The following is a 27,562-nucleotide window of genomic DNA, read 5'->3' on the forward strand; positions in this document are numbered from 1 at the left end:
TACACATTGCTGCTGGAACGCTGGCTTGCATTGTAGATATAGGGCAGCTGCCAGGCCTGCAACTAACTCCTCTTGCTCCCCCAAGAGCTCCACCTTCAGCCTCTCTGCATTTTGGGCCAAAGACCACCAGCTTTGTCTATAGATCACCCATGTCACTGAAGATGGAAATGATGAGACACACATCCCAGTTTCTCCTTACAGGTTCCAGTTTATTCTCACTATTACCCACTTTATGTCTATCTTTTCTTCCAATTGGTGCCCTGTTGATTTACAATGACTACTGGTCCACAGGCAATATCTTTCCACACACTTTTTCACCAGCCCCTACAAATGTTTTAGGATATAATCCCTTATTCCCTAACATTCATATTGGTTCTGTTTCCCAAATGGAATCCTAACTGTTAAAACTGGTTAATCCAGGTAAAGCATAGACGAGTGTTCATTGTACTACTCCTACGACTTTTCTGAAGGTTTAAAAATTTTTCAAAGTACAAAGATTAATATAACACCTTTGTAACCAGTACTCAGTTTTATTGAGTATTAACACTTTGCCTTGTTTGTTTCAAATCTCTGTTTAAAATGATAAAAAATTTTGGGACGTCTGGGCGGCTCAGTTGGTTAAGAGTCTGCCTCTTGATTTCAGCTAGGTTGTGATTTCAGGGTTGTGAGATCAAGCCCTGCATGGGGCTCTGTGCCAGCACAGAGTCTGCTTGAGATGCCCTCTCTCCCTCCCCCCTTGAACACGCTCTCTCTCTCTAAATAAATAAATAAATAAAATAGGGGCACTTGAGTGGCTCAGGTCGTGATCCTGGGGTCCTGGGATCGAGCCCTGTGTCAGGCTCCCCAGGGGAGCCTGCTCCTCCCACTGCCACTCCCACTCCCACTGCCACTCCCACTGCCACTCCCCCTGCTTGTGCATGTGCTTGCTCTCTGTCAAATAAATAAATAAAATCTTTTAAAAAAAATAAAATAAATAAAATAAAATGATGAAAATTTTACATCTTTCTATCTGAAAGAGTGAAGTGTTAACACTCATTAAGTCCAAGTGGTGGGTTCAAGGAAATCTGTAGCAAATTAGTAAAAAAAAAAAAAAAAAGCAAAAAAATTAAATAAAATTCTCCACAATAGACTAATTGTTAAGGCTGCAGAAATTTCAGCAATAGTTCTTTATAGGTTAGTGGTAAAGCAGTCACAAAAATCATCAAAATATACCAAGTCTGGGGTGCCTGGGTGGCTGAGTCGGTTAAGCAACTGCCTTTGGCTCAGGTCATGATCCTGGAGTCCCAGGACCAAGTCCAGTGTTGGGCTCTCTGCTCAAAAGGGTGTCTGCTTCTCCCTCTGACCCTCCCCCTTCTCATGCTCTGTCTCTCTCTCTCTCATTCTCCCTCTCTCAAATAAATAAAATCTTTAAAAAAAATACCGATTCTTTGTTTCCTATCAAACAAAACATACACCTTTCCTATGATCTGGCAATTCCACTCCTACTTATTTATCCAAAATAAGTGAAAGCATAGGTTCTTAAAAAAAAGAGTTAAAACAGAAGACAAGGAAGAGGAAGAAAAGAAAAAAATATACTTGTATAAGACTGTTTATAGCTACTTTACTTGTATTAGCCAAAAACTGGAAATAGCTCAGGTGTCCATGAATAGGAAAATGATAAAATATGGCATGTCATATGATGAAATACTATGCAGCAATAAAAAGGAACAAATTATTGCTACATGCAACCACATGGATAAGTTTCAAAATGTATGCTGAATGAAAGGTACCAGAAAGGTACCAGACACAGAAGAGTACATGATCTATGATTCCATATGACATTCTAGAATAAACAAAATTAATCTACAGTAAACAGAGGTGTAAATATTTATGATCTTGGATTAGGCAATGGTTTCTTAGATATGACACCAAACACAGAGGAACAAAAGGAAAAATAGATTAAAATGGACTTCATTCTAATCAAAAACTTTTGTGTTTCAAGGGTCACCACAAAGGAAATGAAAAGACAACTCACTGAATGAGAGAAAATTTTTACAAATCATATATCTGATAGTGATGGACTAGCATTTAGGATTTATGAAGAACTCTTACAACTCAACATAAAAAGACAAAAACTCCAATTTTTAAAAATGAGCAAAGGATCTAAATAGAAATTTCTTCAAAGAAGGTACACAAATGGCCAATAACACATGAAAAGATCCTCAACATGATTATTCAACAAGGAAATGAAATCAAAACCACGATGAGACACCACTGCATACCCAAAAGGATGGCTGTAATCAAAAAAATAGACAGTGAGTGTTGGCAAGCATCTAGGGAAACTGGAACCATATACATTGCTAATGGGATTATAAAATGGTGATGTTGCTTTGGAAACGGTCTTAACAGTTCCTCAAAAGTTTAAACACAGAGTTACCATATGAGCCAGTGATTCCACTTCTCAATGTACACTAAAGAGAGATAAAAACCTGTTCACACACAAAGACAGAAATATGAGTAATAAAAGAGCTAAACCATATAAACCGTTTAGAAAAGTGCCTGACACGCAGTAAGCATTCGATAAATATTAGCTTTACTAGTTATAGTCCAAGTAATGCTGGTAACATTTCTTTCACTACATAACTTCCCTGTTAGGCAGAAGCATGACAAAGCCTAAGACCCACCTGCATTGCTGCATCACCGATCGCACGTCGAATTTCCCTTAGAGTTTGATACTGCTCCAACAAGTGATCACCACAGATGATATCTACCTACGGGCAAGTAAGAATATCAGATTGCCTTCCTGCTTCAAAAAACCATGTGAAAATATTAAGAAAAACCAACATAATTATTTCCAGACCAGACTTTGCTATTTTATTTTAGACTGATAAAACACTCTCAAAACAGAGTTTTAGAAACTTGCTACAAAAATAAAGTAAAATGGAAGGAGCATTAGAAGACACTGCAGGACAATAGCATAGTATAGCAGATACTCAAAATGATTTCCTTCAATCTTTGAGAACAAGTAAAATCACATTTGATATATTCAGCATAAAGGTGGCACAGGAAGGTACATTTTTTTACGTTCCCTGATAAAATGATTAAAAGGGTATATAATACTTAAAAACGCAATCTCTAGTTATTTGAATAATTATCTTATAAGGAATATCTCTCATTTTCCAACAAAGGAGAGTCTAACGCTGACATAAAGTACACAATAAAGGAACTATTTTATGGATGCAACATCTTAAGATCGCTTTAGTTCTTTAGTAATATCAAAGCTCTAAGATAAATCTACTTTTACACTGAATACTCTAGAAATAATGATGTTGTATAGTTACATACTATATGGTAGTTAAGATTCTGGTATACTTACTTCCTAAGACAAAAATGCAAATCTTTAATCTTTCTTTGTCTTGCAATGAGTTCTCCTTTCCCACTGCCTTAAAATGGGGTCAGGTCCTTGACGTCTTATTAATACAGATCCCTTCATTGGCTACATCTCCTAATGTCCCTGTTTAGTTTACAGCATGACATTTCTCCTTGTCCTCTAAACCAGAATAGAGTATCACCTCTGACTCTTATTTCTCCTTTCCATTTCTTCTCACATGCAGTCAGTTACCAAGTCCTATGGCTTCTTTTGCCACAATACCTCTTGGAGTTCATACCATCCTTTCAGCTGCTGCCCCAAGGCTTAACGCAGAAACCACACCACCTCTTAACCAGATTTCCTACTTTCAAATTCTGTTTACTCTAAAAATCCCACACACTGCCAACCTGTTAATTTTCCTAAAACCTTAACCAAGGATGAGGAAGGACAGTGAAAGCAGTTGCATTTCTGGGAAGCTACTATGTATACCATATGTTATACTACATATTTGACGTATGTGACTTAATCTAATCTTCATTCTTGTGAGCTACGTATTATAATTCCCATTTTACAGAAAGGAATACTAAGAGGTAGAGACATTTAACTTTCCTAAGGCCACAAAGCTAGTAACTAGCAAAGTCCAGATCTAAATCCAGGTCTGTCCCCAGGTCTATCTTTCTCCAAAGCCTAAGTGCGTGTCAGGGGTTGGCAAACTTTTTCTATAAAAGGCTAGATAATAGATATTTTGGCTCTGTAGGCCATAGGATCTCTGTCATATCTACTCGATCTACCACTAGAGCATGAAAACAGCCTTAGTATGGCTATGGTCAATGAAATTTTATTTATAAAAACAGATGGCAGGCTAGATTTGACCCATGGGTCAGAGTTTGTCAACACCCATGCTATATCATAAACTCTGATTAGTACCAACTTTTGTGTTTCACACTTACTAGTTTCAAGATTGGCAGACCAATACTTGTTTGCGAAATGACTTAAACGCAATGACTGCGTATCTTGAGCACAGAACACAGGTCCATGAAAAAGTAAAGAATCTGGGAACTATCACTGTGTTTGGACTGAGTATTCGGCAATCCAAGAACACCACTCTTTGTGAGCCTCACCACATGGCGTACAGTTAGGGTTTGGTTACCAAATTTTTCTTTTCTAATTTAATCTTAACCCCCAGAAGTTGGCCAGTTACTAACATTTTGATGTGTATGGTCCTAGATGCTATGTGTCCATGCAGGTTTCTTGTTTTGTTTTTTAAAAATGGGATTATACCACATAAATTGTTCTACAACTTATTTAAAAAACAAAACAAAAAACCTTAATATACCACGGACATCTTTGAAGTACACAGTTCTCTTTAATAGCTACATAGTGGGGGCGCCTGGGTGGCTCAGTCAGTTAAGTGTCTGCCTTCGGCTCAGGTCATGATCCGTCCTGGGATCGAGTCCTGCATCAGGCTCCCTGCTCAGTGGGGTGTCTATTTCTCCCTCTGCCTCTCCTCCTGGCTTGTGCTCTCTCTCTCTCTCAAATAAATAAATAAAATCTTAAAAAAAAAAAAACCAAAAAACTACAAGGGGGCCCGGGTGGCTCAGTTGGTTAAGTGATTGCCTTCGGCTCAGGTCACAACAGGACTGAGTCCCGCATGGGGCTCCCTGCTCAGTGGGGAGTCTGCTTCTCCCTCTGACCCTACCCCCTCTCAGGTACTCTCTCTCTCAAGTAATAAATAAATAAAATATTTTTAAAAATAGCTACATAGTATTACATTATATGAATATATCATACTTTATGTACCCATTCCTTTGATAAATATTTAAATTGCTTCCAATTTTACATATTGATTTTTAAAAGTCACCTGACTGCAAATATTTCATAAATTACCACACTCAAACAGAGTCAGATCTCTGAAGTTCCCACAAACATGACCCACATTTTGGTAATTTGCCAGATGGACTCACGAAAGACAGCAAAAATACATGGTCAGATCAGTAAGGGAAAAAGATCTAGGTGGAGTCTCGACAAATTCATGCACAGGCTTCCTATGCACACCCTCCCCCACCTTAGTTTAGGAAAAGACACACCCACAGCACTCCTTTTCCTAGCACTGGAAACTCCGCCAACTTGTACAATGTTCCTACCCAGGGAAGCCAATTTGAAGCTTGGAGTATAGATTTTTACTGAGGGCTGTTCATGTTGGCATTCTCTGCCTAGCAACTAGTAATTCCAGACTCCCAGAAAGAAAGCTGGTATTCATTATAGACCCACTGTACAGTCTAGGCACAATGTGACACCCTTATTAGGGGACTTTTCCTATTACTGTAGGAAACTTTTTGCAGGTCAATTTCCTAGATGCTAGGCAAGGCTAACCTTGTAAGCAGGCCCTTCTAAAGATAGTAGCCTTAAGTCGGCTTTATTAACTCTTTTTCTGTACAACCTTTCTACCCTCTGGAGTATCAAGTCTCAGATAGAAAGGATAAGCATATTTCTGAATCTCAGAGCAGAAATCAGAATGTGAGGGTAGTCTTAAGGCAAGAAAAACCTGTATCTTTTTATTTATTTATAAAACCTGTTTGTTTGTTTGTTTTTACAGGCAAGATCACACTACAGATTCTAAGATAGGATTTTTCAATGAATGAGCTAGTGTCACACTTGTTCTTTTCTTTGATAGAAAGTTCTTTTTTCTTTGGTAAATTCCTATCCACTCTTCAAGTCCATTCTTTGACTCCTCCAGAGTTAAATCATTCTTGTGCTCTTGTTGCACTCACCGTATCCTACTGTCATTCCGTTGTTTTATTGTGTATCTTTCCCACACAACCTAGTCCCTGCGTGGCATGAATTTTCTGTCTCATCTTTGTATTCTTATGGCCAAGTATATAGATGCTCAATTTAATTTTCAATAGGTAATAAGTAAATGGTAGGGATACACCATATGATACATTAGAGTCTGTTAAAAAAATGATTTGGAAACAATTTAATAGTAAGGTTAAAGTCATATACTAAATAAATAATAATAAAAGTAGCCTATCTTTTAAGAGAATTATGGCAGGATTAACCACAAAATCTAGTATCACTTCTTTTATATGAAGAATTTTTAGTGATCAATGTGATGTTTATTTTCTAAGTCTCATTTCATAAAAGCAAAGTAAGATCTAAGACCAAACAACGCACAAAGGAACACAACACAAGAATAACTATAAAACAAAATAAAAATAAGACATATATGAATTCAAAACACCACTAACTCAACCATGGTAATCCAGAGGCACTGAGGTCTCTAGGTGATGTAATCTATTCAGACAATTATTGATTTATAATTTTGAATTTTAACTTAAATCTCTTAAGAATACATGATTTGTATTTTATTAACTTTCAGAATTGTCTTCCTTTTTTATTTTGATCTGCCACAAATAACTTGAAAGGTAGTTTAGCATTTAACAGTCCTGTAGTCATCATCCATTCCTGCTAGTAAATAACCATAAATGAAGGTCACATATCTGTAAACAAAGCACACATTTCCTACTCAGGAATAACTGGTTTAAAGAAGGTGAGCATAGCAGGCTCAAGTGACTGGGTTGGCCAATCATTTTATTTTGATTAATGGTTAACTAGTTCAATGTTCCACTCATATTAGAAGTAACTCTTGCTTATTCTCTCCTGAATTTAGAAGGTCTAAACAATTTTAGTCACAATAGCTTCACATTTGATAATTCTCTGTTCCATTATTTCAACATTTTGGTGAAATAGTAATTTATGAGTGTTACCAGCTATATATTACCTGAATACGAAAGAAATATCTATCTAGAGAGCCAAGAGATGACAGAGAAAATTAAATGTTGAAACAGATTTTATATAATTTTATTTCAAAATGCTAAAAGCCTTGAATTCTGATATGAAAAAAACCCCCACATTTTTACACAGTATAGTCAATTTGGCAACCGCAATTTTTTTTTTTTTTTTTAGAGAGGGGTGGAGGGGAGGGGCAGGAGGAGAGAGAATCTTTTTCTTTTTTAAAGATTTTTATTTATTTGACGGAGAGAGAGAGAGCACAAGCAGGGGGAGTGGGAGGCAGAAGGAAATGGAGAGGGAGAAGCATGCTCCCCACTTAGCAGAGAGCCTGACGTAGGGCTCAATCCCAGGACCCTGGGATAATGACCTGAGCTGAAGACAGATGCTTAACCAACTGAGCCATCCAGGCGCCCTAAGGGAGAGAGAATCTTAAGCAGGCTCCACGCCCAGCACAGAGCCCAATGAGGGACTCCATCTCATAACCTTGAGATCGTGACCTGAGCCGAAATCAAGAGTCAGACACTCAACTGACTGAGCCACCCAGGTGCCCTGCAACCACGTTTTTTAAAACACCAATGTAAAACTTATAAACGCTAATTGTGTTCTGATCAGTATCTAGACACAGAAGAAATAATCTGCACCCTAAGAAAGCCCTCTTGGGTGGCACTTCTTAAGTTATTCTATATAATCAGGTGCAAGTCTTCTGTTTTTAGAAATAATAGGCTGTTGGGGTGCCTGAGTGACTCATTTGGTTAAACGTCTACCTTTGGCTCAGGTCATGATTCCAGGGTCCTGGGATTGAGCCTCACGTCGGGCTCTCTGCTCAGCAGGGAGCCTGTTTCTCCCTCTCCCTCTGCCTGCACTCTGCCTACTTGTGCTCTCTCTCTCTCTGTCAAATGAATAAATGAAATCTTAAAAAAAACAAAAAGAAAGAAAGAAACAGACTGTTAAGGGGATCACTCACAATTCTTTGTCCAGAGGTCTCTAAACAGCTACCAATTTCTAACCAAAAGACAAGGAATAACCTCAAGTAAGCTATGGCTACAAAGTTTCAGATAAGTCATTCCAGTTTCTAGTTGCCATGAGATACAGCCAGCATTATGTCAAACTCAGTAAGAGAAGTCACATTTCTCTGGATTAGACATTTATTTAGTACCTATAAATACAGTACTAAAAACACTACTAAACTTTCAGCCAGCTTTTAAAATACCAGTTAGATTAATTAACAGCAAATAGGTGTTTTATATAAAAATTATTTTACGAAATTTTACACATGATGGAGAATAACAAAAACCCCTTTAAAATTTAAGTAATAAAAAAGGAAAACTATATAAATGTGAATTGTTATTGGCCCACATTCTATATTATGTTCAACAATATGAGGTTCGAGTTTCCACTTTACAACAAGGACAAATTACATAGCTAGAATGGGAAATCTTTTCTAATGCTCAAAAACCAAATAGGGCTCATATTAGATAGCTACTTCACTTTTCTAGGTTATCTTGGAGCCAGCCTGTTATAAATGTAAAGATGTCCTCTGAAGAGAAGTGCATGGATAAGAGATAATCTGTTACACTACTACCAAAGAGGGGAACTGAGGTTTATATCCTCAGCTCTTCTCTGACACTTACAGGTGGTCATCAGTAGCAGGCAGAAGCAGAAACATAAATGTGATTCAAGTGGTGCTGGAATCACTGTGTACCAATATAATGAACATTTACAGTATCTACATATCATAAAACAAAAGCCACAGCATGAAATCCTAGAGACAGTTTTTTCTTCAGTGTGCTAAAGGTGATCTCACAACTTCATCTGTCCTTTTACACACATGTACTCTACCTGACAAGCTGGATCAAGACCCATTTTTCTTCTGAGGAATTTTTCTACATGCCCAATAGTTGCTTCTCCTGAAACTCGGACAAACTTCTTCTCCAACGGCTACATAAATAAACATAAATATTTTCAGAATAAATATGCGTAAAATGTTTAAATCATAAAGCAAATTTTAAAAGCAAAGATGTTCAACAGATTTATGAGAAAAGCTACTATGAAATTTAAGCTAATTTACCTAGCAAAGAAAAAAAAAGAATTTTTGCTTAGCTTCCCCTCTCTGAAAAATATAGCAATAATTTTTTAATAGAAAGACTTGCTGGTTTATTTTAATACCTCATCAAAAATAAAACTCAGAGCAAAATTTATTGACAGAGAAAGAATACCTAAGACTAAATTATGTCTAAAACAATCTAGTTTCTTCAACAAAAAAACTGCAAGAAAAAAAAAAAAAGAACAAGATGCAGGATGAACTTCTAGACTAAAACAGATGTAAGGAACATAAATAAGAGATATGCCAACCAATTACAATGTATGGATCTTATTTGGGTCCTGATTTAAACAAACCTATAGAATAATTTTCATGAGATAACCTAGGAAATTTAAATAGCATGTGCATATTTGATTAAGGAATTGCTGTTCGTTTTTAAAACTGTAGTATCATTATTATGTTTGTAAAAAGTCCTTATCTTTTAGAAATAAATCTAATTATTTACTGATAAAAATGATATATAATCTGGGATTTGTTTTGATATTATAAGTGGTGAAGATATAGATGAAGTGAGACTAGCCATCAGTTTATAATTACTGAAGCTGAGTTGTCTACATGGGCATTCATTTTACAATTCTGTCTACTTTTGTATGAGTGCAAAATTTTCCATAATACAGGTTTTTCTTTTTTAAGGGGAAAATAAAAAGATTAACATCTAGACATGTGGCTGGAATCGGATCCAATGGTCTAAGGTGACAGGTGGAGAGGCCTCAGGGTTTTAAAGCAGAAACTAACGCTTAACCAGCTACTCTGTCTCTGAGGCAGTTTTAAGGATGCTACTATCTAATACAAATGAAAAGTTGAGGTAATGAGAACTAAAAGGGTACCTTTTAGGAAAACATGAGCAGTGTTTTCAACACTGAAAGACAGGGAGCCCAAAATGGCTACCAGAGGACTTAGGTCAGGCAACACTTGTTTCATATGTAACAGTGTCCAGCTTTCCTACCTATAATGCGGTTTCTTAAGATCCTTCCTTACCATAAAGCTATCTCTTATTACCACAGTGTAGCAGGTAGCCTAAGTGTTTAGTGCAGGTATTCCAGAAACAGACCGCTTGGCTATAGAGTTGGGGTTCTGCCATTTTCTAGCTCTAAGTCTTTAGGCAAGTTGCTGAACCTTTCTGTTCCCATTTGTAAAAGAGATAATAGCACCTACTACACCTCATAAATTTATCAAGAGGAAAGTGAGTTGATGTATGTAGATACCTATTAATTCCTGGCACATAGTTACTACTGGCATATTGTGACCATTTTACGCTTAATGTAAAAAGAATTCGACTCTTATAGAGGGCCTAATAATCACCATGGGATACTGATATAACCTAGACAAAAATGGCGAAGTTTCATGTTCTTTTAATGGAGGTACAGGAATCATCTCAGAACGCTAAGGCAGCCACCCTGAGGAGGAGGTACAACCATCCCACAGGTGCAGTCCCCAAGAAAATACCTCACTGTAGGTGGCAATGCCTGATGAGCATGAGAATCCCATCAAGGACCTTAAGAAGCTGCTATTGTGAATTATCTAGCTATGCCTGTCTGGCAAACAGTGCATTTCTGAAGGCTAATTTCCTGGGCTTACCTCAGGTATACCAGCAGAGGACAGTCCAATTCCCCTTATTTCTTAAATTCTTGGTGAGCACCTTATCCCAGGTGTTTGTTAAAATTAATCCAACTTAGCTCAAGTTATAAATACTGTACTGTTTAGATTATCCAGAACACAATTATGACATGTGCCAATACCTGAAAGAAAACAACTGGTCTTGGCTTTCAAAGCTAGGGTGGCTAACGTTAGTCCTCATGCCCCAGGTTCACAAGTTAACTGGATATTTCCCCCCATATAATTCACATCCAGTTTTTAAGAAAACAATTTGGTTTGGGGTTGTTTTTTGTTTTTTTCATTTAAAGCTCTAAAACCAGCTCTTACCTAGTGAACTCATTTTTTTCTGCTATACCTAATAGCCTCCTACCATCTGCAAATAAATTGGAAAAAAGAAATCCACAGAATTACACTTCTTTGAAATTAAACACAGCAATCTTCCCTGCTGTCTCTAACACAAAAGGTCAATTTGATAAGAAAGTTGAATAAGCTAGTTTAAGATAGTCTCTAGGAAGATTTAAGAGACATTTGGTTATTTTCTGGCTTTAGACAATGCATACCACTAAAAAGAACTTTTAAAAAGGTGGTATCAACTCATAATTATATTTTACCTTGGAAAAATTCCTATCTCTGTCAACTGAAGAGGCCTAGAAACAGTTATGAACCCAGTAGCTATATGAACCCTTGGTAGCCAGATTCCGATTTTTAAAAACCACCAAAAGGAACTAGGACACCTTGGAGAAAGGACTAATTCCATGTCTGGGGGACAAAAGATGTACAAGTAACATCTTATCATATCAGATAGCAAGAAAATATCACAGACTATGATATCTATGAAGGACAATTTGAACATCAGTAAATAAAATAACTGAAATGGGCTTATTTATTTTAGAAATAAATTTTTTTAAGGATTTTTTTATTTATTTGACAGAGAGAGAGCCAGAGATAGTGACAGAGCACAAGCCAGGAGGAGAGGGAGAAGCAGACTCCCCGCTGAGCAGGGTGCCCGATGGGGGGCTCGATGAAATGGGTTTAAATCACAAATATGTTTAAATTCATGAGTTCATATTAAAGTAAAAACAACAGAACCTATTTGGTCATAACTGGAGTATGCTAATGAACCAACTCATTACTCTGAACTCAGTAAGTAAAGGGAAAGAATCAAGCTTTTATCCTGCTTTTCCTATATAAACTATACCACTGGCTAACCAAACAGACAAAGGGAAGTTTCTCTTTATAGAAGTATTTCAAATAATAAAAGAAAGAATGATAGGGGCACCTGGTGGCTCCGTTTGGTGGAACATGTGACTCTTGATATTGGGGTTGTAAGTTCAAGCACCACATTGGGTGTAGAGATTACTTAAAAATAAAATCTTAAAAAAAAAAAAAAGGAGGAATGATAGCATCATTTTCCAAACCCTATTAAGTTAATGGGCTTAGCCACTGAGCACCAATGGCTGCTAACATTATAAAGAGGCCCAGACAACAGACATTATGTGCCTCTAGATGGAAAGAAACACCACCACCTATGAAATAGTGTTGCTCCCCTCAAATCAAACCTGTGTGATCAACACTCAGACTTAACTAACAGTTTTTGGGAAATACAGAGGACAGAAATACATGCTAAATTATACCATAGCAATGCAACATCAAAACCCAATCTGTAGAAAACTATAGGACAAATGACTCGGTTTCATCAACAATGAATTGGAAGAAAAAAGAAATGGAAAACCTACAGATCTGAAGACATATCAACCAATCACAATGTGTGAACTTTACCTGGATCTTGTTTTAAAGTGTTAAAGAAAAGAGAGAGAGAGAGAAAACACCCACTATGATTGAGACAATTAAAAATCTGAACACTGAGTAGATATTTGACAGTAAGAAATCGTTAATTTCTTTTTCATTCGCCATCCCCAACCTTTTGAAAAATGACTAACTTACAAAGTTGTAAGATAGTACCAGGAAGACCCAGATAGCTTTCACCTAGTTTACAAACTGTTAATATATTGCTATATTCACTTTATCTCTTCTAATTTATATGTATATGTGTATATGTGCATGTTAATGTTCTGTTGGACCACATGAGAATTATTTGCAGACAGATATTTTACCCCTAAACATATCAGCAGTTATCTTCTCAGAATAAAGGGGTTCTCCTATATAACCACAATATAATTAACAGAAACTATATATTCAGGCAATTGAACATTAAAACACCACAATTATCTAAATAGTCCAAATTCTTTTATAAACTGTCTTACTAATATCCTTTAAAAACTTTTCTTATGTCATGAAGGCTCACATACTGCATTTTGTTGTCATGTTCCTATAATCTCCTTTAATCTAGAAAAGCTCTGCCACTTTATTATCTTTCATGACACTGACACTTTTTAACTTTTTTTTTTTTGGTATGATACATGGTCATTAAAAAAAGAGACTCCTCTTTTAAGAATACTGAAATATGCTGGGGATTTGTTTCAGAATAATACTAGAAGGGAAGTGGACAGAGGTATAGAAGAAATTAAATTGGCCATTAGTTAATTGGTAAAGCTGGGTGATGGACACAGGGAGGTCCTACTTTTCACTATGTTTAAAAATTTTCATAATTAATGCGGCGCCTGAGTGGCTCAGTTGGTTTAAGCATCCGACCCTTGATTTTGGCTAAGATCATGATCTCAGGGTCATGAGATCAAGCTCGTGTGGGGCCTGCTTAGGATTCTCTCTCCCTCTATCCTTCCCCCCTTGCCCACATGTGCTCTTTCTCTCTCAAAAAAAATTTTTTTTGGTTTTTTTTGTAATTAAAAGTTAAAAAAAATGACTAGAAAAATTATCTGGACTTGATTACTGCCTAGTGAAACACTGTGAAATTGAATGTGGCAAATAGGATTTATGGCTTTCATGCTACAGGTCTACATGGTAAAAAGTTTAACAACTAGGCAACACCTAGACAGACATACTTAAACTCAAAGATAAGATATAAAAACAGCTTTTTAAGTAGCAGAGAATACTAAGCTATAATATCAAAAGCTATAACTAGAACTCTGTTAAAATGACAGAATGAAAAGAAAAACAGTAAGATTGCTAATCTATTAACTAAGAAAGTATAAGACTGTTTTAGCAAAGTAAAAATCGTCACAAAATGCAGAATTAATAAGATCATTTGTTTCTGAAAGAGGTTCATCATCTCTCACAGGTATAAGGACTTCAAATTACGTCTGTATCATCAATTAAAACTGAAAGCTTAATGTCTTAAAACTATGGGAGAATGGTATAATCAAACTTCTATATGCCTATCACCTAGCTTTAGCAACTCAAGGCCAATCTTGTTTTAAATACACCACACCCATTTCCCACTGTAACTACTTCTTGGCCCCCATTCCCCAGATTTGTTTTGGTGCAAACCCCAGACATATTTCATTTGTAAACACTTCAGTATGTATCCCTAAAAGATAAGAGATCTTTTTAAAAACATGATACCATTACCATACTTTAAAATTCCTTGATATCAGAAAATATCTAGTAAATGTTCAAATTTCACCAATTGTCTCAATTTTCTTACCCAGCAGGAAATGATTTTATTGCTTTTAGGGCTGTCATTAAAGAGAGAATAAAAATAAAACAAAGATTTTGTGAAAAAATATAAAAACCAAATATGAACTCAAACTATGAATTCTAATTTTTACATGTATTATTTTTACCAGTATATTTTTTTGTACTTTCAAAATGTATACACTAAATGTATTACAAACAATACTTCCATTCAAAGTTCCCATTGGATCTTGCTTAGCTACTTTTTAAAAATTTAACAGCTTTATTGGGATATAATTCATGTATCATTAAATTCACCATTTTAAAGTATACAATTTAATGGTTTTTAGTTTATTTAAACAGAGTTGTGCAACTCATCACCACTATCTAATTTCAGAATATCTTCATCACCCAAAAAGAAACTCCAAACCAATTAGCAGTCACTCCCAATTTCCCGCTCTCCCCCGAGACTCTGGCAACCACCAATCTATAGAATTTTCCGCTTCTATAAATTTCTCTGTTCTAGACATTTAACATAAATGGAATCATGCATTATGTGGTCTTTTTGTGCCTGATTTCTTTCATTTAACATAATATTTTCAAAATTCATCCATGTTGTAGCATTTATCAGTACTCCACTCCTTTTAATTGCCAAATAATACTCCACTGTGTGGACATATCATATTGTGTTTATCCATTTACCAGTGGATGGATTTTTGGGTTGTTTCCAATTTGGGGTTATTCTCTCATAAGTACTTAAGTTTATTTTTCAAATCAAATCCAAATAAACTCCATACATTGTAATTAGTTATGTCCCTTGAGTCTCTTTTAATTAATATGTTCTTTTTTTTTTTTTTAAGATTTTATTTATTTATTTGACAGAGAGAGACAGCCAGCGAGAGAGGGAACACAAGCAGGGGGAGTGGGAGAGGAAGAAGCAGGCTTCCCAGTGGAGGAGCCCGATGCGGGGCTCGATCCCAGGACCCCGGGATCATGCCCTGAGCCAAAGGCAGACGCTTAATGACTGAGCCACCCAGGCGCACCATAATATGTTCAATCTATATGTTTCCTCTTCACCTCTCTCTCTTTTATTCTGAAGAAACAAAATTGTGCTGTAGCTTTCCACTGTCTAGATGTGGCTTATTATATTCCTACAGTGTCATTTAACATGTTCCTTTGTCCCCTGAATTTCTTGTAAATTAGTAATTAAATCTAGGAGTGTGATTAGCTTCACATTTGTTTTGGCACGAATACTTCACAGGTGGTATTGCCATCATATTTTTCTAATGTGTGACGACTGGAACTACATTAATATGCTAGGTCCATATGTGCTTCTGTGGAAGCAACAGGCTAATATTTCAACTTAATGTCTAGTTCTTTCTTCATAAAGTTTTTATACTCTGTTGGTTTGTGTGGCTACTACAAGTCATTGGACAAACATCTTCGGCAAACTCTAGGAGCATATGACACTGTACTTGTCCCATACAGAAATTTATATGCCACTTTCCCACCCACCATACTACTAGGAAAGAACTTCCTAATCATCATAAATCTGATATTTTACAACTTAGAATAAATTCAAAGTTACCAAAATTAACACTGCATTCCTTCCATCACACTGATCTCTGGGAAACTTCTATAATATACTTCATCCATAGAAGTACCCATCTATTCCTATGCTTTAATTCACGTCTCTAAGCCAATACTATATTCACAAAACAGTATACCCGACCAGGTATAATTCACCCAAGTATTAGTACGGACTTTGAAAAAGTCACTAAAAATCTAAACAGATCAAAGTCAGCTATTTCCTATATATTTACAAGGAACTATAAGGCCTGATTTAGACCTTTTTAAAAGTTACCTTTAAAAAATAAAAAAAAAAAGGAAAAGTTACCTCTTCCGGAATGACTTATACTATAGGACTATAGGAGCAACACTGTATACAATGGGACCTGTGACAAGAGAGCCTTTAAGACAACTCTGAACTAAGGTACGTTAACAAAGGACTTCATTCTTACCTCTTAAATTTCATAAATGATTGAAACAAGTCAGGGCAGGTTTACCTTGAGCCCAAAATGCTACATGCAAATAAAAATTTAAGCTCATATTTAACTCTGAATGCCAACTATGCAAAAAATGCTTTGAAATATTTTGTAAAGTCACCAAGTTATCACAGTATTTGGTTTTAGAGTTTTAAAATTTTCTCACTTGTTTTCTTAGACCACTGTCCTGAATTAAAAACAAATCCCTACTTAATAACTCTTTTCTCATAAACTTATTATGAGAGCATTACTGAATGTCCTTCATATTTCTACAACTTTTATTTATAAAACACTACTTTAATGGAAAACAATCTCCACATGATTGCTAATCTGATCTTTAACTGTGTACTATATGGTCCTCCTGTGAAATAAATAAAAATAAAATACCTTAAAATGTCCCGTGCCTTCATTAGCACTGAAAAAATGAAAGCAAAATTAATCAACATTTTAAACTATATGTTAAATCATACAACACAGGAAAATAACATGAATATAAATATTTGAGGAATATCAATTTAATTTTAAAACACCATCACCTAACCCTTTACAAAATAAATAAATGTAGTTGTCATTTCTGCCACCTAGTGGTAAGGCAAAGGCAATGTTAGCCGCTATTTTACACCACTTTGTGCCCTTCCAGGAGTTAAAAGTATATCCTTAATATTTAGATTTCCCCGCATGTAGCATTCTAACATTTTCCAGTTTAAAGTAAAAACTTTTCTATCATAACTAATGTGTTTTTTTCCTTATAGTAACCCTTACAAGATAGATTTCTTACAAGAAGGCTGCTAGATTTCCTGTTGTTTTACTTATAGCAATAATGGGCATGATTTACTCAGTTTGCTCTTCACCCTGAAGTACAAAGAGATTTCTTGATTAAATCGATTATGGCACGAGGAGACTAGGGGCACTAATTTTTGTTGGGCATCTATTATGTACCAGGCATTATATTAGGTCTTCATATAGGATGCATGTTTTTCATTTGGTCCTCATAATAGCCCTGCATATCAGGTATTAGCATTCCCCTTCTATAGATGAGGAAAATTAAGCTCAGAGAGGTTTAAAAACTTGTGTAAGGTCACAGAGCTATTAAATGATAAAGCTTCAAACTCAGGTGTACCTAGCATCAAAATCCACATTTTCTCTTCCCTATCATGTTGTGAAGAGTAGGCCAGATCACAACTGCATCATCTATGGAATATTCTTACAATACAAATAGAGAAATATATTAAAATACAACATATAAGCTATATTATAAATAATATTACAATATAAATATTATATATATGGATATAATAGAAACCTAAAATATATAATATAAGCTTAGAGTTGTAAAATAAAATACCCTATTTGTTACAAGACTTAATTTCTATAGAATCCATGATGTATGGTCATCTGGCTTCTGCTTAGGAACCTAAAGAGATAGAGAGCTTCTTATCTGACAAGTCAGTTCATTCCATTTGTGGGCAACTTCATTAGAAATTGCTTGCTTGCACTGAAGCAGTAAGTTTTTCCCTGTAACTTACACCCACTAGTCCTAGTTTTGCCTTTTGGTAGTCTTGTGAACTAGACCCAATCTTTCCTTTATATGATAATCCTCTAAAGATTTGAAGTGAACTTAAGGGGCTTATGATTGTTTTTTATTTTCAGATTATTTTTGTTCCTTCCCTTACCACATATGACATGATTTTCAAACCTTTTACTATTCTGGTTACACCTTGGTTTACCAACATCTCTCTTAAAATGTACTGCTCAGAGCTGAACATAGTACTCTAGTTGAAGTAATACAGCGTATAGTTGGATATCATCTCCCTGGTTCACTACATGCTACTGAGTTTAAGATTGCATGAAATTTTTGCTGTATCACACTTATGTCATGTGAGTCCATTTTCTTTACTAGGCACATGTACAAATTACAGTACCACAGACTACTTTAACTTTTACTTTTGAATACCCTGCATTACTTCAATATTCATATATTGGTAATAGTTAGACATGGTAGGAACACCATAAGTTGATACTTAGGACAATCCTGTTAGTTGCTATTATAATCCCCAATTCAGAAATATAGAAACTGATGATGAGAGAAGTTCAGCTACATCCCAAGGGTTATACACCTTGAGTTACTGAGACTCTTCAAAGGATATGCTTTCTATACACACTACACTGCCTGTCTCAAGTTATTTCTTTTTACCGTCTTCTACTTTACACACGGAAACTGAAGAACAAAAAAGGAGAAGTAGAAGACTATCTAAAGATCATGAAACACGCGTACCTAATTTAGGGGGAAATCTAACTTCATATTCCAGTGGTTGAAAAATCACTGTTCACAGGCTGAACCTACCTCAGTGTTTTTTGCTCCTCCAGCTTAAGTGAGGTCAAAAGCTGGACCAAATTTGCTTTTGTACTTGCATCAGGTTAAAACTCCTCTGCCACTTGTCCTGCCATGAAAGAGCTGCCTATGGGCTATCCTCAGGAGCCTGACTTTTGTGGTAACATAAAAGCTCTTCCATGTAGTGAACTCTGGGGACTGGTGACTTCAAATGGATTCTTTGCCTCTGGAAGCTTTCTTTCAAAAGGACTCCTTGCCACACTGGAAGCTTTCTTCCCCTCAACCAGTTGAAAACAGATAAAGAGCTATATTATGAGTTAGACTACTCATCATAATCATCAACATAAAAGACTCAATTCTTTCTTTTTACAGATAGGGAAGCTGAAGCTCGGAGAAGTTAAAACTAAAAGTTCCAGGAAGGCAAAGGCCGTGGCTAACTTATTCAAACTGTATTCTCAACAACTAGCAGAATGCTGTGCTGGTACGTAAAGCAGGACCTTAATAAACATCTTTTGGATAAACGAAAAGCAATTTGTTAATGTTTACAAAGCTAGATAACACAAAAGCTAGGATTTAAATCTAGATCCCTTATTCCAAGTGAGGGCTCTTTTTTCTTTCTTTTTTTTTGGAACAAGGACCAAGTTTTTTATTTGTTCATTTCTTGCATTTGAAGTATTCCCCAATGTCATCCTTGGCCTGAGACTCTCTGCCGTAGTCCTTAGCCACCACACAATTACAACCAACCACTTATGGGGTTTTCCCTCTCTGACAATTTTATAGAGCCTCACCCATTCTCCTAGTTTCTTGTTGTCATCAACCTTAATTAGGTTGATTTGGTGTTCAGCATAAAGGGCCTCCATCAACTTGACATACATAGGCTTATCACAGTTAGATGCAAGCACACAAAGATAGGCTTGGTGCTTGTCTAAGGTTTCGGCAGCTTTGCAAATTCCACATGCTAGTCCAGCATGGATGAGGGCGGTCTTCACCGCCTCTTGTAAAGCAGCATTAATGTCCATTACACCTCCACCAGCAATGCCTTACTCGGCCATGGTGGTGGGTTTTGGGTGGAACCGAACCGAGTCCACCTGAGCCTCAGCCTCCTGGCGACTGGCAGCAGGGAAAGAGCATGAAGGCTCTTTTTTCTATAGCAGGGAATGTATTAATAATGTAATAAGTTTGGTAAGTGGTAATGACTGCCTTGAGTACTGTGGTCAAGTCTTACCCATTAGGAAAGCCTGCCATGATTAATTATTGATTTCTGCAGTGGGTAAAGGAAGAGGTAATAGTGGCATACTCATCACATATTTGCTATCATTGCAACCCTGCCACTTTTCAAAAAATGTATAAAAAAAGCTGATCAGTTCTTACCGTGCATTGTAGGAAATGTTACATTTCCCCAAAATATTTTTTAGAAATATAAATTCCTTTCAGTTTTTAAATTTTAATTAAATAGACTTATTAAAAATCAAGTTACATGGTAAAAATTCAAATACAATGAAAAGTAAGACTTTCCCTTCGTTGTCCTTTTCCAGAGGTAACTAGCTGCCATTTTCTTATATGTCCTTTCAGGAATGGTCTGTGCATGTAAAATACATTTCTATGCACATATTTTCCACCACTGTCTTTAAATAAATAGGAACACACTATGTATTCTCTTATTTTGGAGATTGCTCCATATTAGCATATACGCTGTCACATTAACGCATAGTCATATGCTATATACCATTATTTAACCAGGTCCCTTTTGGACATTTAGATTGGAACACATTCTTTGCTACCAGAAATTGCTGGCTTAAAGTTTGGTATTACAGTTTCTGTTCATTCCTCCAAAGGGATTTTTATTTCATTATCAACCACTACTACATGGGATTTGTGTAGGCATGAGAAACGTTTCTGGCCTTAAGAGGTCCTTAATATCAGCTGAGAACATAGGGTGACTACATAAAGAGATAAATACAACATAGCACAAGCTAGACACAAGTAATGATACAGGCAACCTAAAATTAAAAGGAGGAAATAATTAAAAAGTAAAGTAGTCATCAGTGACATAAAATGATTTTTTCCAAAAAAGGCATTTTAGTTTATTCTGCAAACTATTTAAGTATTTTGAAAACTGCAGTTTGATACATGCCAACTCTGTGATCATGATAACGTTTAACAATGTTGCAATATAATGGAGTACACCATATGCTACATAAGATGTTTGAAAGAAGCTATTTATATGAATTAGAAAGATACACAACTACCTTAGAAAACAAACTGACAAAACCAAGTAAAGTTAAAAACAAACATATGCTAAGATGCAGCAAATCTATACTCTTAGAGAACTATCCTGTATATGTATGTATATACACACACACACACAAGGACATATGTACACAAATATTTAAAGCAACATTATTTATAATAGTAAAAAAAGAATGGAAACAAGCTAAATGTTCAATAGTACAAGAAAAGAAATTATTGTATGTTGATTTTGAGGGACTACCAGGCAACGATGAAAACGAATGAACTACAGCTACACACTTCCACATGATGAATCACAGAAAGCCGAGTGAAAAAAGCAAGTTGTAAAAAAAAAAAAAAAAAAAGCAAGTTGTAAAACACAGTGATACCATATGAAGTTTTTCATGGACAAAAGCAATTCTACCTATTACTTATGGATTAACACATGAGATAAACATTTTTTAAAAATCATGGGAATGGCGATCATTATTTTTAGGAGAGTGGTTATTAACCTCTAAGAAAAGGGAGGAGGGACAGGAAGAGGTAGCCAAAGGCTTCTGCCATACTAGCATGGGTTATTTCTTAAGCCAGATGATGGTGATACAAGTGGTTGTAGTACTATTCTTTAGATCTTTTTCTAAGTCTTAAACATTTCATGACTAATTTTTTAAGAGGATATCAGAAAAACTTGATTTTACCTGAGTTCAGGATCATTTTGTAACTGTTGGCACTTACCAAATTCTTTATTTTGAGGCTAAGAGGTAGAGGTTTAGGGTACTCACCCAATGAACTCTAGTAATAAAGACATATCAAGTTCAGGTGGAATACGAAACACTGATTCTAGGACTTTCTTAGATCTTCCTTTGCTCGAAGGGACTGGCTGTGGAACAGCTATTTAACAGCCAAAGAAAAAAGTTGAGTTAGAATAAAAATTTCATGAATTGAGATCTTTGAAAAATAATCACATATTATAAGTATGTTGACTATTTAAAAGATCATAAAGCACTCAATCTCCCTTTCTTTAATAACATTAACTAATCTGTCAAAGCCAGTGAAATTGCACCTGGAGACCACTCCACAATGGAAGACAGACATATATGGCTGACTTTTCAGGGCCACGGAGAGAGATAATCATAACATAACAGATATGTTTAATCTTTGACAAGCACTACTGCGTGCCAGGGCTCAAGGCTCATACTGAGCACTGTACATGCACATTCTTGTTTAATCCTTATTATAATTTCGTAAGTATACAGCTACTCTTTTTTTAACAGTTAAAACTGTAAAGAAACTGAGATTACTGTTTAAGTGAGATTAGGCAATATGTAGTAAATAGAAGAACCAGGATTTAAACAGAAATTTATCTAACTTCTATACTGTGACATTACCAACATCACAAAAACTATTTGAACAGTTACTATGTTCCAGGCACTGTTTTAAGTGCTTTGTATTACTCAATGTATCCTTACAACGATTTTATGAAATGTTACCATTTTCCCTACTTTCTAGATGAGGAAACTGAGACATTGAAGTAATGTGCCAAAGTCACACAGAAAGTAAAGTGTCAGAGCTAGGATCAAACTCAATCTAGCTCCAGAGCCTATACTCTTTAATTTTTATAATAATTAAATTGGATTATACTACATCTTTACCTTCATAATCTTTCTCTTTGATCATAAAATAACTGGCTATCACCAAAAAGAACCTCAAAGGGAGTAAATTTTATTAAGTTAGTATTCTTTAATCTATACATACGTTATGATATACACCCAAACTTACCAGGTTTAGGTACTTCTAGACCTCTTTCTTTATAGAAATCATGCATTTGCTTTTTTTCTCCTAAAAAATGATAAAACACAGACTAAATTACACTTAAAATGTAACTAGTAGAGTCAGCAGAGATTCTGGGATTCACAACTATGTAATAAAACAAACTTACTTTCCTCTAGATTGATCACTAATTTGTACACTATGTCTTGTAATTGTCGGTCCAACCTAATAAAAGGAAAGGATGGAGAATACCTCAGAATTCAGCAAAATGCATTTTGGTACAGAGTGAGAGTGAATGATGCTCTTTGCAACTGTTTTCTCTTGGGAATGGATATCTCTTTTTTCAGAGGTGAATTACTTTTAGGTAGCACTGGCTCTCACCTGAGATAACCTCAAGTAAATGAATCACATGTAATCATAAGTAATCACAGACTCTTGCATGGTTTGCTCAATTGTTCCATGTGTACTGGTCTTATTCCCTTGCAGAGCCTGTATTTTCAACTTCTGTGTGTCATCTACAAAGCAATCTTCTATAAAGGGGTAAAAATGTAATAGTATTTGCTGAACAAATGAAAGCAATCCACTTTTAGTATTTTTCTTCCCTTGGGAAATGGAGTATGAACTGAAAATTTGAAAAAAAAAAAAAAAACCACAATGACCTATGACACACAGGTTTTTCTAAAGAGGCCAGTTGTTTCAGGCATTACTTTTAAAAAGCAGAATTCTAAATATCCCCAAAATGATAAGCCCTAAACTAGTCTCATTAACTCGAGTGATGGAGTTAAAACCCTCAAAAAGAGAGGACTGTGCTTTTTAATTTTTTTGTCCCCAGCAGATATCACAGTGCCTGGTACACAGTAAGTGTTCTTATATGTATTTTAGAGAATACGTACTTCCCTTTTTGAAACAGGTCAAGAGTTTATTCCCAACTGCAGAACTAGAAGCTTTCAGAAAAAGTGTATTTAAAATACAAATTTTACTTATATATTTCACTTACCTTATGTTATAAAGAGGTTGTGTCTGATGTACCACTATGTTGCATTTTGGACATCTGTTGCTATAGTAAAAATGTCTTACTATGCAGCTTTTACAAACTATTGAAAAAGAAAATGTTTAAATTAGAATGCTTTAGAGACACTTCAAAAATTGAATGTATTAGTTCAAAATGCGAACTATATGCTTACACGTATGAAGACATTCTGTAATGGTAGTTGCATCTATTAAGTAACCTTTGCATATGGAACACAAGATGTATGGTGTCAGCTCAGAGAGATTAATGAGGCGCTGGAAATGCAATGGAAATAGTTTTAAATTAGAAGTCCTTGCCTTCTCATATTCTTTAAACAATAATCCCCACATTTCGTTATGAACAATGTGTAACTTACTTTGCAACACGGAACATGTTACAGTACCTCCAACCCTTCAAAATCCTGCTCAAAGTTACAATAACACAATATAAACCAATGTTTCAAAAAGTTCTCATTCTTTTGGATATATTGTATATTGCCATACGAGGGGCATCTTACTTTATGAATTACTTACAAAATGGGCAAACTTTCCAGATACTAGTGTTTACGTTTAACATATCAATTCTGACTGGCTAGGTGTTACCAACTTGATAATGTATGCGCTACCGCATTAAGAAACCGAACAAAAAACCTTCCCAATTAGAGACTGATGAGATAGGGAAGGGTTTACCATCCTCTGAACACCCTGTAGAAATGGACTGTTTCCCTGCCCGACTGTAAGCTCTTGGAAGGCAGGAGCACTGTACCCTTGGCGCCTACCCGCCTGGCATAATTTAAAAATTATTTACAAAATAATCGCAGAAAGAGTCGGCAGGGAATCGGGCGCGGACCAGTCCGCGCCACATGCCTAGGCAGGTTGAGAGGGAGGGGTGGAGGTGGACGAGAGTGCCAAAGGCTGCAGCGGCGAGCTGGGGACGCGGCCCGATCCTTACTGGGGAGGGTTGGCTTCGTCCCTCAGGCCCCTCGGGCCCGGCGTGGTCGGGCACGGGCTATAAATACCTCCTCCTCGTCCTCCGAGTCCGGCCGACCCCCCTCCAGCCTCAGCGAGAAGTGGCTCATCTCTTCCTCCTCCTCCTCCTCTTCCTCCTCCAGCTCCTCATCCTCTTCCAACTCGTCGTCCTCGTCCTCGAAACGGCCCCTCATGCGGCCCAGGCTGCGCTCGGGCTCCAACTCAGGGGGCCGGGAGCCGGAGCAGCCTGGAGCCCCCGCCTCGGGCAAAGGCGGCGGGCCCTCCTCACCGGCTGCTGGTGCCGGGGTGAGAGCGGGGGGGGAGACGGCAGGCGGGGGCGGCATGGCTGCAGCTCCCTCGGCCTTGGCGGCGCCCGCACTCCCCGCGACCACCGAGACCCGCTCCATGCCGGGGGTAGAGACCAGGGGAGACGAAACCCGGCGGCTGGATAGCGCGGGAGTTCTGCCTACCTGCCTACGCTGCCAGTGCGCAGGCGCGGGAGACCTGCAGGGCCCGCTGGGAAATGTGGTTCATTGGCCCTCACCTAAACCTGGGCGGGCGTGCACGGAGCCGCTCTGGATATAGGCCAGGGCTTGCGGGTCGTATTTAGAAGCTCACCCATTTTTCCCTTTGGATGGCTGACGCTCTCTTGACTCCCTTTTGTTTTACTTTTTTTTTTTTTTTTAAGATTGTATATTTTAAAGTAATCTCTGTATCCAACGTGGGGCTCGATCGTACAAACTTGAGATAAAGAGTCGCAGGCTCTACCGACTGAGCCAACCCGGCATCCCTCTTCACTCCCTTTTAAAAATGACAAAATTGGTATCGTTCCAGACAGCAGTATTCTATCTGCATCAGTTGATGCGCAGAGCACTGAAATAGGTGTTAAAATGATGTTGTATTATGAACAGTAATGATTTAAATTTGAGTAGCGATTGTGCGTTTCTTTAATTGAAGATTATTTCCATTAGGAAATATGACGTCTATATTTTGAAATATGTAAGTTTATTTATTGGGAGGAATTAAATCTTGTATTGCCACAGGATGGAAATTTAATCTCCATTCGAAGACCATCCATGAGTCCCCATCACATAGAGGAAAGTCCATTATATTTAATTCAACAAACATTTACTGGAGGGCTACTGTAGCAGTAACTGAGACCTATTCACACACTTCCTCTCCCTCCCCCAGTTTTTTTTAGGAAAGATATTTGGAGTTGGGGTACTTTATTCTTGCTGACTAACATAGTGCCAGCTAATGTCATGATGCTTGCAAGCTGGATTCAGAAAGGAGTCAAAAGCTCCCTAATGAAATAATGCTGGGGGGAAAATCATATCTGAGAGAGACTGTGTTGTCACTGAGTAAAATTAACGCTAATTTGGGAGTGGTGTACATATTTCTTAGGGAATGGTGAGGAAATCAAGTCACTATGCTTGTTTGGGGAAAACTGAACCAGACTTAATGTGCCCCCGTTGCTCCTGGACTAAACTCTACCTTTCCGCCTGCAGTCACCAAAGTCTGGTGAAGCCTAAGACACTGAAGTTTGCAAGATCCAAAAAGTGGAAGGAAGGAAATGTTTCCTCCTACATGGAGGAGTATAGAGCCTCGAGGGAGGGGAATGGGAACTAGACCAGGATATTGAAAGAGGACATTGAAGAAAGAGAGATTGAAAGAAACATACATAGACACCTGAGATACTCTCCCTACTGGGCTCTAAAACTGTAAGAGCTTCCACATGATTACATTAGATAAAAGCACAGCTTCTAACCTTTCAGCATTGTATGAGCTACCTGACAAAAAAGAATTACTTGTACCATGAGCTTTAATTATAAAATTTTGATGTAGTATATGAAAATATTATTAATAATACTAATAAAGTTTTACTTTATATATAGTGTGACAATGTGAAATATTGAGAATCCCCAAATTTAAAAAAATACAATCAAGAATTGCATATTTTCAAAGCTGGCAAGCTGAATGAATTATTAATTTGTATTATTGCCACTGAGTAGTGTCAGTTTAGTTGGTAAACACAAATATCTGCAGGCTTTGTCAGTCCTACGGTGTGAAAGGTTGTTTTATGTTTCATTTTGGCTAGGCTACGATGCCCAGTGATTCAAACACTTACTTACTTAGGTATTGCTGTGAAGGTATTTGTAGATGTAATTAACATCTACTATCAGTTGATTTTAAGTAAAAGATAATATCCTATATAATCTGAACAGACCTTATCCAATCAGTTCAAAGGCCTTAGAAGTAAAACTGAGATTCCCCTGGAAGAGAAATTCTTCCTGAGGACTGCAGCATTAATCCTTCCCAGGAGTTTAAAGCATGTTGGCCTGCCCTACAGATTTCAGAACTGCTTAAGAAGCCCCTGCAATTGTGCAAAGCAATTCCTTGTAATAAATCTCTTAATAAATATATATATGTCCTACTGGTCATGTTTCTATGGTAGACCGACTAATCCATATGGTTAAATGGCCTAATTGTGATATTTATAATATGCAAGGACTTCCAGAATATATTTATTTCACAAAATGAGAATTTCTTGTATCTCCATTGTGATCCAAGTGCGTTTCCACATCGAAGTTATATTTTGGCACTTATCAGGGACCTTTACATTTTGAAAAGGATCAGAATTGAATCATGTTCTAGATTGAGCTAGAACTTCCCTCTTACCCTGGATGCTAACTTGTTAAAATGGTGTAAATGTAAAACAGCAAAAGTGGATCTAACACAAACAGTAACTGTACTCCCGGTATGATGATTAGACCAAGAGAGAACTCTATAGCATCCAGTTCTCTATAGAGTTGTGTTTTTTTGGGGGGAAGAGGTGTTGC

General features: G+C 36.7%; 1 protein-coding gene and 1 pseudogene across 2 annotated transcripts in view; both read right to left on the minus strand.

Annotated features, from left to right (window-relative positions):
* PCGF6 (polycomb group ring finger 6) overlaps window positions 1–25,221 on the minus strand; it is a 32,016-nt gene extending 6,795 nt beyond the window's left edge. Inside the window, exons 1-9 of one of the 2 annotated variants that reach the window (XM_034663210.1) lie at window positions 24,773–25,221; window positions 23,930–24,029; window positions 23,743–23,839; window positions 22,915–22,970; window positions 22,755–22,814; window positions 21,758–21,866; window positions 16,802–16,829; window positions 8,981–9,079; window positions 2,664–2,746 (exon numbers count right to left, since the gene is read on the minus strand). In XM_034663210.1, the coding sequence (XP_034519101.1) occupies window positions 2,702–2,746; window positions 8,981–9,079; window positions 16,802–16,829; window positions 21,758–21,866; window positions 22,755–22,814; window positions 22,915–22,970; window positions 23,743–23,839; window positions 23,930–24,029; window positions 24,773–25,129 (951 nt within the window). In that variant the 5' untranslated portion in view covers window positions 25,130–25,221 and the 3' untranslated portion in view covers window positions 2,664–2,701. Of the gene's footprint in view, window positions 1–2,663; window positions 2,751–8,980; window positions 9,080–16,801; window positions 16,830–21,757; window positions 21,867–22,754; window positions 22,815–22,914; window positions 22,971–23,742; window positions 23,840–23,929; window positions 24,030–24,772 lie in introns of both variants that reach the window. The other variant, XM_002913896.3, reaches the window with a different exon arrangement.
* LOC117802743 lies at window positions 16,837–21,743 on the minus strand (annotated as a pseudogene).
* Window positions 25,222–27,562: the final 2,341 nt, after the last annotated feature.

This window comes from Ailuropoda melanoleuca, chromosome 6 (assembly GCF_002007445.2).
Source record: "Ailuropoda melanoleuca isolate Jingjing chromosome 6, ASM200744v2, whole genome shotgun sequence".
Classification (NCBI taxonomy): domain Eukaryota; kingdom Metazoa; phylum Chordata; class Mammalia; order Carnivora; family Ursidae; genus Ailuropoda; species Ailuropoda melanoleuca.